Below are 16962 nucleotides of genomic sequence, written 5' to 3' on the forward strand. Positions count from 1 at the left end.
CAAAGAGAAGTGATTAACCTGAGTCCCAATTTGCGTTAATGTGCTTGTTCCTTGGGGAGTCTAAAGTGCTCTATGTGGAAGCAAAAAGAGCTTGGAGCAGACATCTTACAGATGACCTTCCAAATTTGGTCCTGGGATCTGGATCTAGTAGTCCATCTATCATCTATGCAGATTCCCACTCAAGCCAAATATGTGAGATGGTAGCTCCGGCTTCCCAACTATGTCTCCAATAGAACTGTTCTAAAATGTGGAACAGAGCCAGCGAACTTTGAGATCAAGGGGCCTCAAGCGCCTACTACAGTGCGAGATGGAGGCAAGAGGTAATCGTCAAATAGGTTCAGAAAAGGGGCAGGCATAGAAAAGATTTGTGTTTTGGAGGGGGGGATCTTCCATTCCGGAAGCGCAGAGTACACACTCAAGAGAGACAAGAGTATCATGGTGCAAGAGGAGGGATTGGGTGGGGAGGCAATTAAAACTTTCCAGGAGGTGAAGGCTTCTAGGGACGTGGACTTTGAACCCGAATAACTTGGACCAAGGAGCTAAGGGAGAAGGGCGCCGATGCCATTCCAAACAGAAGAGGTGGAGAAGAGACCATTTTGGAGGGGAGCCAGATATTTTGTCTCTGGCAAGGCCAGGGGAGGGGAGGGTGAAGGTGGGACCAAATAGGCTCAATATCAGGGATTAAGGTAGGAAGGGGGGAACGAAAAGAATATAAAGAGGGAGAGGGGTATTTTTGGGGGTGTCAAAGGAGTTAAGTGCTCAGAGAGGATATTGGCAGGGTGCCAAGGATCTAGCTAGTCTAGAAGGAAAAAGGAGGAGCCATCGGTGATGCAAAGAGAGATGGAGATGGCAAGGGTGTCCAAAGGCTGATGAGATTCCTCCACATCCAGGAAGTGTTTTTTTTTTTTTTTTTGGGTGGGGGGGGGTGCAATGGTTGACCAGGAGTTGCCCCCAATCAACTCAGATGGAATTTTCCCTATTAGAAATTTTCCAGATGAGCTTGAGGAGGCCAGCGACATTATAATCTTGGATCCTTCAAATTCCAAGGCCTTGTTCCTAGTTGGGCCTATAAATGGCTTTCCAGTTGATAGGGTGCAAAGACCTTGCAGACTGAATGACTTTTCCTTGGCTGGTGGTTCCATCTAAAATGAAAAGGTTACCACTCAGTAGAATGAATTGTTTAATTGTGCATGGGGACCTTGTGATTCCCTGTGTCTCATGGTCACATCTCATCCATTGGCTTTTATCTCCTTGTGAACAATGATTTTGTGTTATGTTTGCCATTTTGGAGGGGAAAGAAATAGCAAAATATTTTACCACACACTATAACGGTGAGTTTTCAACTTGTTTGATTAATGCCGCAGTCTCATGCGATGTATTGGGTTTCCATTCAGAGGACTTTTAAAACATAGACTGGTTGTATATAATCCTTCTGAAATCACCTTTGAATCTGTATAATTTTTGCCATATGAGTTTCGCATTATACATTTGATAATCGTCATGTAATGCAGAAAATCTAGAAATGAAATCCCATGGATTGCACGGTTGCATACCAAATCTTATGATAGCGTATGTTTGGTAGTCATATTTAGTCAAATCTGCATATACATTCTTTTACAATTATTGCAACCAGTTAACATCGAATCGTAAAATATGATCTTTTTCCTTCACTCACCCATTTTCTTTCACTTTAGGTTCATCTTCTCAGCAGATAGACTCACTTCCAGCATCTCCAAGGGAAAGTGATTCCTCGAGTGGATCGCCTTATGAGGACTTCCATGAGTAGAGAGCCTCTGCGGCGTCAGGCTTCATTCAGATGCTACATCTGAGGTGCCTGTTTGTCCCTTCCAATCTACTACTAACTGCAAGCAGGATAGTATTGTAATTTTTTTTATTTTTTTTTTTTAAATTTATTCAACTCGGTACAGAACTTGAATTATGATTTGATGATTCAAGATATTGCCGAGTTTTCTCCAATAATTAGCAGGCTAAGGAAGTCCGCATGCAGGGTGAATTAAGCTGTGATTTCACTTGTGATGAGGGAAAGCATTTAAGATGACTTGTGTACAAATTTGTAGCTGCTTTCCATCTATGTATATGTTGTTTTCTTGGATGCAAGAGTTCCAAGGTTTTTGTATGTATCTATTCGGCAAGGAAATAAAGATCTTATTTAGCAGAAGGGTTACATAGCTCTGCAACCAGCAACCAGCAACCAAATTAATCTCCCCCACTCGTCTCATTGACTGTTAACTCACGGCTGTGCGTTTATCTATAAAACACTTGCAGTGTCAACTGATTATGTTGGTTCTAAGTAGATTTCTATTGTCTATTGGTCAATTTATTATCTGATCATCACAAGTTTTCTCGTGAAAAATAAATTTAAAAAAAAAAAAAAAAAAAAAAAAAAAAAATCGAGGCAGGAATTGCATTTTCCTTTTCAATTTTAGGAATTTCATTTTCCGGTCTATTTATTATTTCTTCCCTGTGGATGAAGGCAGACCTTCTAGTATCCTTATCATGGACTCAGAGAATCCGTTGTCTAATTTGATGGGTATATCCTGTATTTGTACAAGGAGGGGCATGACATGTACACCCTAGTCAACCACTACATGGAATCAATTTATGGAATTCATAATGAAGTGATTTTCTATCCAATGCATTAGATTTCGTGTGAATGCACTTGCACCCATAGAAAAAATTAGAGGGAAATCAAGTTTTGACTAGGTGAGAGTGGGAAACCTAGGTGGGAAATTGGAAAATTTCAAGGAACTTAGGATTTTTTTCATGCAAGTTTTGACAGGTTTTTTGGAGTATTTTAGGGTGGAATTTTGCATTTAAGGTAATTAAAGTATAAAAAACACTAGTACATGCATTTTGCTATAAAAATATATATATATATATATATATATATATAGATATGTCATTCAATGTACATAACATTAATGTAGAGTTGTTTGAGAAGGGATTCATAAATAGGCATAATAGAGAATGAGAATTGATACCAAAAAGAACCTTTTAATGAATTCAATGAAACTAACCACAGACCCAAGTGGTTAAAAAGCATAAAAGAAGTCTTGACAAATAATAAAGAAAATATACATTGATGACATGTTGGTGGATGTGATAACTACACATTGATGCTAGAAGCTTTGGACTACATATGATTGATAAAGAAGTCCAGAGGTCATGAATCAAAGACAATCCAAATGAAAATTTGAGCATAAAACAAATTTTGCACATACATGGTAGCTGAGATGCTTTATTGGAAGCTAGCCTCTTGTAGATATGTGAGTTATTTGCTTCTTCTGAGCCATATTTCTTGCAAATCAATAGATAAAGAAAATAGTTACAACCTTTAAGAAATGGGAACATTCAGATATTCAAACCCAAACTTCCAATAATAATAGATTCAAATCAAACAAAAAATAAAAATAAACCAGATTCAAGTAAATTGATGTTTCCTGGGTAACTTGAGAGTGGTTATTGAAAATGAAATGCAATTGGCTAGAGACTTTTATGTTGTGAGAAATATAAAGAGTTTATTAAAATACATCATTCACAAGATATCTCTAATGCTGAATAGTAATAGACTTAGACCCTTCTCTGGATTTCAATTTCTACAATTAATGCATAACAGAATAGGGTCATGAAAAAGAAAGGGTAAAAACAAACTTTTGCTTAGAAGAATGGCAACAGTGAAAAGAGGCTCCACATTTGTTAAACCATGTTCAACAACTTCAGCTGATTAGACTTCCAAAGAACATATACACATTAGGTTTCCTATCCGGGTGAAACTGTGAGTGCTAGGCATTAGTGTTAAAAAAAATCCAAACATTTGAAAACTCAATTGAAATCTGAGGGGAGTTTTCCCATGAAACCCTGGAGAAATAACTGTGAGATGGAAAGTCATTGAAAAAATAAAAGAACAAAGTTTCATTTGTAATGTGAAGGACATTTAGTTGAGTAAAAAAAAAAAAAAAAAAAACATTTATTGCTAAAGTTAATATGTGAAGTATCCTTGATGTAAGGCTAGAGATAAGAAACTAAAATAAACCCTCGCAACTAATTATAACGATCAGAGGCCCACAGACTTGGGAGAAGTGAGAAAGTGTGGAGAAACGGAAGTTCAAATCCATGACCTCCTTAGACTTACTACCTGTACATAAGACATTGCCACCACTGTATTAGAAGAAGTACAACCACTTATAACTAGGTTTTCAACAAGATCACATTTGGTTGGGCCTTTTAAAAACCCTAACCCGAACTTGACCCTGACTCTACAAGGTCAAGTAAAACTCTGAAAAACTCTAAACTTGGCTCTGACCTTGGCATTAACCATTAGTATAACCAAGGTTCGAAAAATCTCTCTGTGTTGCCGTGTTGGTGGCTGGCGACACCACCGACACCACGGCATATTGCAAAATGTTGGACAACATTTGGAGTGGTGTCAATGAAAAATTGATTCCTCGTTTCAAGTGGTATTTGGGATCATTTCAGTATGAATTTTGTTGTGAAGCCTAACTTAAGGCCAATAAACACATTACGAGCGTTCTTTTGACCTAAAACATCACTTAAACCAATGTTCCTAATCGACACATGCCCCGACTGTATGGGGGCAAAACTAGAAGTCTGAAAAACTTGCAAATTCGTATGAAATCCCATTTTATCAATACAAACAATATAATAGTCGGCGATAAAGAAGAAAAATCTACTCGTAGATGTCAAAAATCAGAACAAAATATAATTAAAATGCAAGAAACAGGACATATAAGTGACATTGGCGACATATCAACGATATATTGTCGACCCTTTGTTGACCTCGTGTCGAAGGGGGGTGTTGTGTCGCCCCACTCTGATATGGTGCCGACACTTCAAACCATGAGTATAACCATAGAATGATATGATAATAATTATGTATTGTTGCCCTAATTTTACCAAAAATAATCTACGAAGTTGTAAGATCAGAGCAGACCAACCCGGCAACCCCGCAAGCAATCAACCATGATCCAGCCTTTACCCTAGTTAAAGTCGGACCTTGCTTCAGTCCTACACATTTAATGCGCAGGACTTTCAAGCAAATACATTATGGCTGCTAGATCAAAATTTTAACTGAAATTTTGGATCCAACGATCCATATTTTGGCTAGAGAGTCTTGCCCATGATTTTGGTACTGGTGCTTTTTTAATACTGAAAATGAAATATCGCCGGATGGGTGCGAACCTAAGACCTCTTCATGGGAGCCTGGGCTTTTAACCGCTCTTAGCCCACCATTGACAAATATGTAATATAATGACTGAAGAAAAGTTCGTTAAAGTCTCCTCGACCCAGCCCTAACCCGACCCTGAGGGCTAAAAAACTTTGAAACCTCGTTTGCATTCATAGCGTTGGCGTAGAAGGGGATCTCTACAAACTGTTAGGGCTTTGCCATGTGTCAGAACTCAGAAGTCAATAAATTGTGATCGATGATCTGAAAATCCTTCGACAGACTACTTTTTTTCTCAAGCGTGGAGTAGCTGAACTTCCATGATGATTTCTTAATTTTGAATTGCAGATTCCGGCTCTATTTGCGGTTTCTATATTGAAGGTTGTTTTGAGCTTTCACTATCTAATTCGAGTTCTCGTAAATACACGGTGGTGCCAAGCGCCGATTCCGACCGAAATACAATTTGCTCAATTCTCGCCAGGTTTTGTCAAAGTCTGAAAATCTGACCTGCATTACACTGGTACCCACTTGGAATTTCGTCCAGGGATATTTACAATTCGTTCTGTCTGAATTGTTATGCGTTACAGAACACCAATCGCAGTTACTTATTTACTTCTGGTCAGCGTCGCAGTCCACAACGAAGCTTTCACAACTTTCTGTGCAGATGACTAGTTGATTAGGGTTTAGAGAGTATTATCTTCATTGATCCACTACTGTGATGCTGCAGAGATGTCTGAGAAGAATGAGCATAAACCATTGTACAAACTTGAGAACAATTTGCAGTCTATGAATCGTACGAGCCAGATCGAGGAGGAAGATGATGGCGCAAGTGGAGAATCTATGGACAATCATAACATCCGGTTCGAAACTCAAACGCTCGAAGATCGTGGCGTAGTGGTCAGCATGGATGTGATGGATGGCGTCCAAGAAGTCCCTTCGGATTCTCCTTATGCCGGCGGCGCCAATTCATCTATACCGTCACGTGGGGAGGGTATGGATCAACTGACTCTCTCATTTCAGGGTGAAGTCTATGTGTTCGATGCTGTCTCCACAGAGAAGGTATTCACGACAATTGTTTGGTTTGTATGTTTAATTTACAGTGTTTATCTCTATCACCTGGCTTTGGTGTTCTTGAGTCACCGAATTAGTTTTCCTCAATTTCCTTGATTACTTACAGGTACAGGCGGTTTTGCTACTGTTGGGAGGGTATGAAGTGCCTTCTGGCGTGCCCGGCACAGGCATGGCATCCCCTTTGAATCAGAGAGTAACCTCCAACCCCTCATTCTTCCGGGTTTCTTTTAATGTTTTCTGATTGCTTTTATCGCTTACCCTTCTTTGATTTTTCCTTGCATTCAGAGTATAGTTGATTCTCCAAGACGTTCGACTCTTTCTCAGAGGGAGGCTTCTCTCCATAGGTTCCGTTTAAAAAGAAAAGAGCGGAACTATGACAAGAAGGTTCGATATAACGTCCGGAAAGAAGTTGCTCTCAGGTGATCCTCCCTCTGTTCAATATTTCGTACATTTCTCAGAAAAGCTTGTTACCAATCAAGATCAAAAGGTTTGGAGGAAAAAGTTTATAATATTGAATTTGGATTAAGTACCCTAGGTGGGAACTCAAATATATCTTTTTCTTTTTTTGGGGGAAGAATGAAAACATATTTCCCTAAGAGGAGAGGGGGGGGGGGGGGGAAGGAAGGAGCACAGAGGTTACATTAGTTCTAAGTGAGCAATGACAAATCATGACCATAGGTAACAACAATATGCCTATTCTTTGGGGAATCTACCATATGAGTAAGAACAAAAATCTTGGAGCCGATGGCTTTCCAGATTTGGTCATGGGATCTGGATTTGGAGGTCTATCTACCTAGATTCTTCTCAAGCTAAATATGAAAAATGCAAGAGCTGAAAACCGGCTCCCCAATCACGTCTTCAATGGAGGAACCCTGAAACAAAGAAGCAACGTAGTAAGATTTGAGGTCCACGTTCAAGGATGACTACATCGGTGCCCGATAGAAGCAAGAGCAAGGCGTTAGATAGGTTTAGATAAAGGGGAAGTAAAAAAGGGATAGGGAGGGTTTTAAGTGTCTAAAGAGCAAAGGATGCACTTAGGGGAGGGGGGACTGGGAAATGGTGATGGAGGAGAATGGATTGGGTTGCAAAGCAGTTGGAGAGGGCTTACCAGGTGGTGAATGCTTGCCTAGGGATGTGGCCTTCGAACTAGGCCAGTCTTGCCTAGGAGACAGGAGTGGAGGGGTAGTGGATTGGGTTCTAGGCAGAAGAGGCAGAGAAAATATCGGTTTTGGAAGGGAGCCTAATTACTTTGTCCCGGGTAGGGCTAGGGAAAGAAGGGGGAGGTGGGACCAGATTGGTTTAAGGCTAGGATTGTGGTCGGGGGGGGGGTCCAGGAGCCCGAGGAAATGCAAAGGGGCAGAGGGGATCTTTGGGGATGTTGGAAGAGTGTAGGCCATGGGCACCCACCAACTGAGAATGGATGTCGGCTGGGTGCCAAGGGTTAAGCCAGAAGGAGGAGGAGCCATCAGCAATATGGAGAGGGATGGCCGAAGTAACAAGGGGTCTAAGACTAAGGAGATTCCTGCATATCTAGGAAGGATTGAGAGGGACAGGGGTTGACCAGAAAAAGTCATGCATGAGAAGGTAAGAGTAAACCCAATTTACCCAATTGGAATTTTCTTTGGTGATGATTTTCCAGATAAGTTTAAGGAGGCTATCAATGTTATAATTTCTGATTTCCCGAACGCTGAGGCCTCCTTCCTCTTTGTGCTTTCAAATGGCTTTCCAGCTAACGAGATGGAGGAAACGAGAGGTTTCTTTTTGCCCTTCCAGAGGGAACTACAGAAAATGGACTTGATGGAAGACACAATGGTTTTAGGGAGAGCAAAGATGCTCCACAAATAGATGTATGAAGAGTGAAGGACAGACTTAATCAGGACCACTATATCTTTCTTAGTCCCTGTGCAAAAAAGTATTAACTTTTTCTTTCTCATTTAGGAAGGTTTCTGTTGAGATAATCATGAATCAATCATCTGGATGGGATTCATGCACTTCGCTAATCTATATATGATTTCAGACGAATCATTGGGCACATTGTAAATTATTGTTAACGAGTGTTCTTAATCCCACACAGGAAACTTCTCTTACATATGTGCTTAGCCTCTTAACTTCACCTATTTATTCAGCTTCCCATATTGTCTTGCTTTTGTTTCATCCGGAGATGCTTCTGTTCATTCTTCCACCTTGAATCTTAATGCACTCTGGGGTGATGCACAGCATATAGCATTTAAGGGGATTAGTGAACCATTAGTACTCTTTTAGAACTCGAATGAAGTTTTTTAGATAATGTCTACTTCATTATATAGACAATGAAAACAAGTTAGACGATTGAGGGATACTGCCCGAGTGGGAGTCACCTCTCAAGAATTGAGGCTTGCAACTAAACACACACTGAAGCTTGTTACTTTTGGATGCTACGTAAGCTCTTGTTATAGGTCTGGTCTTTGGGTTTTAGACGGATGTAGCCAAAGCTTGTCATTTTTGAATGTCATGCTTCATCAACTTCTGTTATAGGTCTGGTCTTTGGGGTTTAGATGGATGCTGTAACTATTAACCGTTTGTGCCTGGCATGTTTAGTGGTGTCTTGTAATTACTAATCCACAATGGCAGAGAACCTGGAAACTATGAGAATGAAAGAAACTAAATGTGATTTGAACTTGCAGACCAAAAATCTGATGGGGCCAAAAGTTACAATCTTGGAGGTTTTAATAGCCTAATAGGGTGAGTCAGTGGTTAATATCAAAGCAATATGATGGTGATCATGTTTGGGTAGATTAGAAGGGTATAGCATTGTCTAAATCAACCCTATCTGAAGGTTAGATACTCAGAAAGCAGTGACTGAAGTTCAGGCACATAGCTGCAAAAACATTCCTACCAAAGATCTTAAACAATATGTAAAATTCATTAGAAAAAGTACTGTCCATCCCATAAGTATAAAACCAAGTGTCTCACTCCTCCTTAAGTGAGGAACCATCATATAGTGTCTCATCCAATGACCAACCAGCCCCCAAAACCCATTCGAACAGAAAAAAAATATAATAAAAATTGGAAATGGTTGCAGGCTTGTGGCTACGCCTAAAAGTTCATTTAACATTTCATTGCATTCATATTAATGGGAATCCCACGTAATTCTTAAAATTTTAAGGGTATTCGAAGTAACTGTTTTCAACTTTAGGGGGTGCATATGTAGTTGCTCTTATTGATATATTGCTCTTGTGTTTAAGAAAAATTCCAGTCAATCTTATGTTAGTTTAGACTGCATTTTCTATCCTCACTCTACGTTGCTAGACCATCCCATTTAATACATGGCAACCGAGGGTCATAGCCCTATCTAGTTGAATCATGAGTTTAGTTTTCCCTGTATTTCATGTGTTTCTTATGATGAATCAAGTGGTGCCTAAACTACATTTTTACCGTTCATAGTACATCCTACATTTAGATTGTAACCATAAGCTTGTAATGCTCCCACTTAATTATATTAAATCAAATTTACGTTCTTGTCATGTCATTGTCTGTATGTCCATGAAACAGCGTCTTATGTTTATTAAAATCCCAATGTTATATGATAAGCTCATATGTTTTTATAATATTTCTTGTATTGAACCTAACATCAAATGGTGAGTGAACATTTAAATCCTCCGCATATGTTTTGTTAAAACATGCTGTGGTAATTCAAGTGCCATATACCTCTTCTTGGGTAGTTTCTGGATCTTCCAAAAAAGTCATGATCCTCTTCACACAAGCCCAAACCCAGATTTTCTTGGTGAGGACTGATTTCTTGTGACTGTATTCCCACAGATATAAATGAAATGTTACTTTTAAATTTTTTGTACTCATCAGCATATTATGTCTAGTTTGACTTTTACTAAATTTGTTCTGCTACAGTATGTTTGATTTTGGACAAAAGAGTTCAAGTCATTGAACGATTTTGTGTGTTTTCTTAATTTAATGTAAGCAACTGTAATGGCATATTTGAGTAGTTCATGTATATTACAACTAATCATTTCCCTGAGGAATGACTCTGTTGTGATTATTTTGTCATAAATAGACCAAAATGGGTTTTGAAGTGACCAAAAACTGGTAATTCTCCAGCATTTTAATGTTTCATTTGATATTTTTCTTAGAATTTTTATTATTTTTTTCCTTATTCTCCTGAGTAATGTTGATATGGCTCCATCATACTCAGAGAACAATGAATTAATACTCTTAACTTTTAATAATCCTTGAGCTATCACTCTTTATCCCTTTCTTCTCTCTTCAATCCTCTTCTTTCCTTCTAATTTTTATGAAATAATTTAAGCGTAGAATCATATATGTACTCCAATTTGCTTCTCCATGGCATCTGTTAACCATATGCAGATGTGTATGATTGGTGATTTGACAGCATAAGCAAAACGAAATCCAAAACAGATTAAAATTTTTAATGGCATACAATATGGTTATTTAACTGGTGTTTCAAAATTTAATGTTTGATTATTGGAACCATATAATACAACTGCATCATCCAGCTTTCTTTATTTGGCTTCACATCAATGTTGGACTCCCATTTTGAAGTAATTTGTGTTCTAGCACAAGTCTAGCTTCACTTTGTAGACTTGCTTAATTAAACTAGGAAACTGTGAAACTTGCTTTCATGGGTTCCATATTTCTTATTCTCTTGATCAACTTTTTGTGGTTAGAATAAACCATTATTTAAACTCTAGTTCTGTTATGTCTGCTTTTCCCTTATCAGGATGAAACGTAAAAAGGGTCAATTCACATCATCAAAGGCGAGCGTGGATGATGCAGGATTGGCTTCTAACTCGAATGGTACCGGACAAGATGAGCCAGAAACTTTGTGAGTACCGAGCCATCTATTTGTTGTTGTTAAGTCTCCCAAGATATTTCTTCTGCAGTTAGCCTTCATTGCTTCCTCTTATGCTCCTTGTAGACTGATTTATCCCTAGATGCGTAATTCGTTTTCCGAGTAGTCTGCTATTAATCTTTAAATGCTTTTTTCAGATGCACACACTGTGGCATTAGTTCAAAGTCTACTCCAATGATGCGTCGTGGGCCATCTGGGCCTAGGACTCTGTGCAATGCATGCGGCCTTATGTGGGCAAACAAGGTTGGTTCCCAATTTTCTGTTTATGTCCAAATACTGTCAGTTCCTTGTTACTAGAAAAGAAATGGAAGTAAAAGTAGTAAAAAACATTGAGCTTCATGTTTACAGAAAGCAATTTTATTGTATGAGAAATCATTAAAAAATATTGTCTCTCTGTTGCTCACTGTTTTTCATATTTAGTAATGTTACAAGTTTTGTTGAGAGACATAATGCATGGAATGCAAGAACAAAGGAAATGAACGTTACAACTTATTATTTGAACCATAAGAGTTCACAGACACAAATTGTGCCACACACTATGTAGCATCTCAAAGATCTCTTTCCTTAGCGGTTAACCTATCAACGGATTTATGGGCTGATTTGGTGAAATATAAAGTCGTCTATGAAATCTCTTTTATAATTTCCAGCACGATTTTATTTTTACAAGTTGGGTTGTTGATATAAAGACTCTTACAAATTATTCTGACATTTTATTATCTAGGAAAGCAATGAAGAGATTATTAAGGTATGGCTATCATGGAAACAATTCTCTGTTCACAAGTTTAAGGGGTGGGAAAAAGTACCAGGTTTTGAACTAATTTCAGCAATATTTTGGTAATTTGGATGGCTTCAACCAATATAAATATCAAGTTTTGACCAAGTTTCAATGGTTTTGACTAGTTTTGACTTTTGAGCAGCCCATCACATGTCGTCTTTTACCCAATAAATACCAAATTCGACCTGTTTCAACCAAATATCGATCCTTGGCTGGTTGAAAGTCGAAACCTTAGCCTGCACCAAAGTCTGTCGTTGATGGCAATACAAGTCCAGCTCTTGAATGTTATATGGGGTTGGAGTAAATCAGTTGGGCCAATTCTAGATAAGTATTGGTTAGCACAGAATGACTTCATTGTCAGTTTGGTAGCCCATTTTTTTGTTGCTATAGGCAAGGAAAATATTTCAGTCGAAAGATGAATTTTGACCTTGAAAAATGCCGAAATTTCGGTCGAAATTAGTGATTTTTTTTTTGGAAATTTGAACTTCAATTTCGGGCCTCATATGGACTCAAAATGATTTGGATTCTTGCATAATATCTATTTCAAGTATGATAAACACTATGGAACTACTAGTTTACCAAAAAAAAACCTTGAAAATGCAACATTCCAAGTATATACTATATATGAGAAGAAGCGAGAATGTTACCAATTACAAGTCTACTCAATTCCATGTCTCCCTCTTCCATCTGCACCCCATACAAATGATAATACAAGTCCCATGATGCTTGTCTCATATAGATGTCGACAGAGTCGGCAACTACAGCTCTATACGTGGCTTCATCCGCATGCCTAAGATTTCCTGATGGTGGGAAGTTTTGAATCTTCGGATAAGGAATTGGTTCAACTGCATATGGAAAGGCTGGTGGTGGTTGTGGTATAGAGTGGAAGATTTGCTCAACAAATGAAGTAATACCTTGGTCGTAATCATAAGGTCTATACTAACAATAAGGTTCCAGTGGTTGACTCCAATAAGTGACAGTGGGAGGGACACCATAAGCTCCATAACTATAAGGCTCCACCGGTGGCTAACCTTGAGTCTGATAGCCAGGAGGGACACCATAAGGTCCTAACCATAAGCTCCATAAGTCGACCTAATAGAATCAATACTCTCCACAACAGTATCATGTGAGGACTCTGCAGGCCTATGCCATCCGGATCCTCTAGAGGTGGAGTCTCTAGAATCATCTATGTTCATCGATCTTATAGATCACACCAAGCTCTCCACATCAGCCTGATGGTTGGACCCATATGATGGCGTGCCCTCCGTGCTATAACAGTGTTGTCTCCACTTCCCCTTCCTTGAATATGTAGAGGAAACATTTTTGCCTCAAGATGCAACTTCAGCATGGTCTGAATCCTATGTTGTGTGGGTGAACTGACTCTCGCCTGTGAATCTCTGTGGTCGTCCCTCCCCCCGACTCTCACGTACTGGTGGTGGTGGTGGTAGTGGTTTGTCCTTAGGATCAGCTGAATCCTGATCACAAGGTCCAACACCCTCCTCATCCCCTCCATCATCATCATCTTCATCATCATCACCATCGTCGTCATCGCCGAAGGCCTGAGTTGCATCATCCTCAGTGTCGGACCAGACAATCAAATCCTCACTCTGGGTGAAGTCACTAGGGTGTGGCATGAAGGGACGGGCGGGTGCTGCATGTGCACTCCCCCTCCTAGGCCATGAAGTTCTCTACATCAGCCCCCATCTCCTCTGGTAATCGTCTCTTGGGACAACCTCCCTCCTCATCCAGTAATGGCTCTCCACTGTCCTTGATCCGGTCAACTACTGGGTTATCATCATCGTGCGTCTCAAATATGTCGGCTAACTTGATATTGTTACTCTCTCTGTCCATCCCTATCTAATATGATCCTCCCTTAGTATCATATTATAGAGTAAGTAGAAAGAACCAAAAATTAATTTTGACACCACAAATTCATAGATCAACACTCTAAAGTAAACATACTTAAATTTGGAAGTAATCCAAGAAGATTTAAGACACAAACAAAACAAAAATAAAAATATGAGGAAGTTGGTTAATCACCTTGCAAGATTTGAGAAAATCCACAAATGGAGGACCAAATCTAGTGTTTGAATGAAATGGAGTTCTAGAAATTAGGTGAAAAGAGGGGATGAAAGCAAAGATAAATTAAAAAAATTTCAAAAAGGGGTCGAAATATGAGAAGCAATATGGGTCGAAATACCAATAGAAAACTGTGATTTTATAAACTGTGCATGTATCATTTCGGCTCGATATGAAATTTGGTGTCGTATTGACCAAAATGTCGTATCGTTTCGATCAATATGAAACATTTCGCGTGCCTATCATTGCGTTTTGTTTCGTTTTTTAAAATGGCAGACATTTCGACCGAAATTGTCAAAATTTCGGTCGAATTTTCTTCTATGGCTGTAGGAATTGTGATATCGAACTGTTATTGAAATATCAAAACAGGACTGGTAAGAGCATTCAATTCATAGATAAAGATCAGATTCTGGAAAATCGAAATCATGTATCCCAAAACCAGGAGGGGGTAGGTGGGGATGAAACTCAAAATGTGTCCAGTAAGTAAGAATTAGAACACTTTCTGAAAATCTGAATTGTTTCCAAGGGCGACCAGAAAAATGAGTCAATCCTGGTGACGCTAGGAAATGGATATAAGAGTACATTGACCACTCAAAATATATCTCAGGAAGATGGACAATTATTGTTGTTGTATGCATGGAAGAACATATCGCCGAATTTCGGTGATATTGCCCCCCGGCAAACCGAAACCAGGGGGCGAAACGAACTTTGCGAGCCGCCATTTATCACCAAACTGGTAATATCTCGGCGAGATATCGCCCGGAAAATCAACAATCTTCGCCTCTTTCAGTCTTTCTCTTCTTTCTCTCTATCAATCCAAGGGAGCTCTAGGTCTTCACCGGGTGCTGCCTTTGGTGTTGGTGGTGGTAGTATGTCTTTTACCGATGCCCAAAGTCTACTTATCCATACAGGATTAGCGTTGAAGCTTTTACGGAAACCACCACCGGTAGCAGCAGCAGTAGCAGTAGCCGTGTAGTTCAAGGAGAAGAATGGAGGCGATGAAACCAATGGCCGGGAGCTCTAGGTCTTCATCAGCAACCTTTACGAAGTTTTGCAAGTCAAGCAAACTGCCTCGCCGGTTGAGATCAAGAGTGCCTACCTGAGCCTCGCCAAGCTTTATCATTCAAACGCAGCGACTTTCGGCGACTTTGCTGGCGAGAATTCGCCAAAATAGTGGCGAGAGTTCGCTCGGCCGTCCAACTCCATGGTGAAGGTGAAGAGATGAAGTTCAATCTTATCCCAAAAACCAAGTGCGCACGCAACCCCAAAGAGAAGAAATTAATGAGGGTTTTGGGTTACGTGAAGGGCTGGATGGAGAGTATTCGGTTGAGTGACTTCACATCACATGGAGGGTAATTAATGAGGGTTTTGGGTTACGTGAAAGCTGGATGGAAATGATTTAGCATTCACGGGTTGAGATAGGTTTTACTTTTTTCATTATTTTTTATTTTCTTATTCCAATATTGGAACAAAAGATACCTTTTAAGCTGATTTACTGGTTTCGGCTACCAGCGAACTGTGAGATGTCGCTCCTTGGTTGTATGACAGGAAGCCACAGCATAATTATGGTGTCTCCTAGAGCATTTACTAGTAGTTGATCAGTCGAGGAAAGGTCAACTGAGATGTTTTACGGATGAGTGCCATGTATACTGTTTACATGTGCCATTTCTTTTCTTCATTTTATTGAAACTGATGAGATCATATTTGTGGTAAAAGAAAAAACGGGGGGGGGGGGGGAGGAAGTTGGGGGATGGAAAGGAGGCATGACTGCTTAGCTAGGTCATATTCCCATACTAGTTTCTCATTTAACATTGCAAACCTTGGCCTTACTCGTAAAAACATGAAAAATGTTAAATATTGTTCAGCTTATATTTTGTTAAAACTTATGATCCAATTTAGGCTTCTGATAAAGTGGCAAGGGATTGAAAACAGTAATGTAAATTATTTGTTGATGCTGTCAAATGCCATGAAACTGGCTGCTGTTGTTTTTTATGCCAGTAATTTTTTCGTAGATTTAAATTATTTGACCAATCAGCACCCTCTACCCCAAATAGGGGGAAGGGGGAAGCGGAAAGAAAAATCAACTAAATTATTAAATTTCTGTTAACTATTCCGTGTTTTTATCCAGTTTTGTCTGCAGCCAAATACAGAGTTCAGTTTATATTCTGTTCTGAACCTCAGGAAATAAATTTTGATGAATGCCTGGTCCTTTTCCGACCTGTCTGCTACTATTCAACTTGTTTGCACCACTGCTTAGACTTCGTCTTAGATTTAGATTCTCCCCATTCTCATGCAGATTATGCATACTGCTAATTTTTATTCTTTTGCATTGCTGTTGAATCACTGAATTGTAGGGGACATTAAGGGATCTTTCCAGGACGCCAGTAATTGTGCAAGCAGTACCTGTGGGAACTCGGAACCCTTCAGCCAACCTGATTGGGCAGGTATTCATATATTTGAGATGATGGAAGGTACTGCTGGGAGATGAGTGTTTATTTCTTTCGTAGAATTAATGGAATGCTTTCTTTGTGGTCACCCCCCCCCCCCTTCCTTGTAGATTGAAGTTAATGGCTCTGATGGGGGAACCAGCAGCCAGGCACCATTGATAGAAGTTGCCTCTAATTCAAATGGCGATAAATCTGCTGTAGCAGCCGAACAGTAATTGGCTACCTTCTCAATCTGAGCATCGAAGTTTTACACTCCTACCTAGGCTGTACTGACACTGGAAAGCAATGTGAAGGGTTTAAATTAGTTTGCTTCAGTTGCTTTCTGAGATTTGTACAGATCATTGCATATATCCCACCTTTGATGATTTTTCTGTATAATTGTGATCTCTAAGTAGTTAGTTATATTGATTAAATAATGGATGGTTTCTAACATCAGCTTCCAAGATTGATTGTGAAAGAAGAAATGGGGTTGTGGGTAGAATAGGAATTTCACATCACCTTTTGAATTTTGTTTTCTGTTTGA

General features: G+C 39.4%; 2 protein-coding genes across 3 annotated transcripts in view; both read left to right on the forward strand.

The window, feature by feature from the left end:
- The window catches only part of SAB (HYPERSENSITIVE TO PI STARVATION 4), a 90857-nt gene extending 88478 nt beyond the window's left edge, over positions 1-2379 (forward strand). Inside the window, exon 23 of one of the 2 annotated variants that reach the window (XM_089155467.1) lies at positions 1695-2378. In XM_089155467.1, coding sequence (XP_089011593.1) covers positions 1695-1786 — 92 coding nt within the window. In that variant the 3' untranslated portion in view covers positions 1787-2378. Of the gene's footprint in view, positions 1-1694 lie in introns of both variants that reach the window. The other variant, XM_089155468.1, reaches the window with a different exon arrangement.
- Positions 2380-5345: 2966 nt separating this feature from the next.
- On the forward strand, positions 5346-16817 carry LOC149014703 (GATA transcription factor 24-like). The gene is made up of 7 exons (XM_089155498.1): positions 5346-6262; positions 6381-6467; positions 6560-6693; positions 11007-11111; positions 11276-11381; positions 16347-16436; positions 16550-16817. Exons 1-7 carry the CDS (start codon positions 5933-5935, stop codon positions 16652-16654), a joined length of 957 nt encoding a protein of 318 aa, XP_089011624.1. The 5' UTR covers positions 5346-5932; the 3' UTR covers positions 16655-16817.
- The last annotated feature ends 145 nt before the right edge of the window (positions 16818-16962 follow it).

The sequence above is a fragment of the Hakea prostrata genome, chromosome 5, assembly GCF_041222555.1.
Source record: "Hakea prostrata isolate BN-2017 chromosome 5, UWA_Hpros_2, whole genome shotgun sequence".
Lineage (NCBI taxonomy): Eukaryota > Viridiplantae > Streptophyta > Magnoliopsida > Proteales > Proteaceae > Hakea > Hakea prostrata.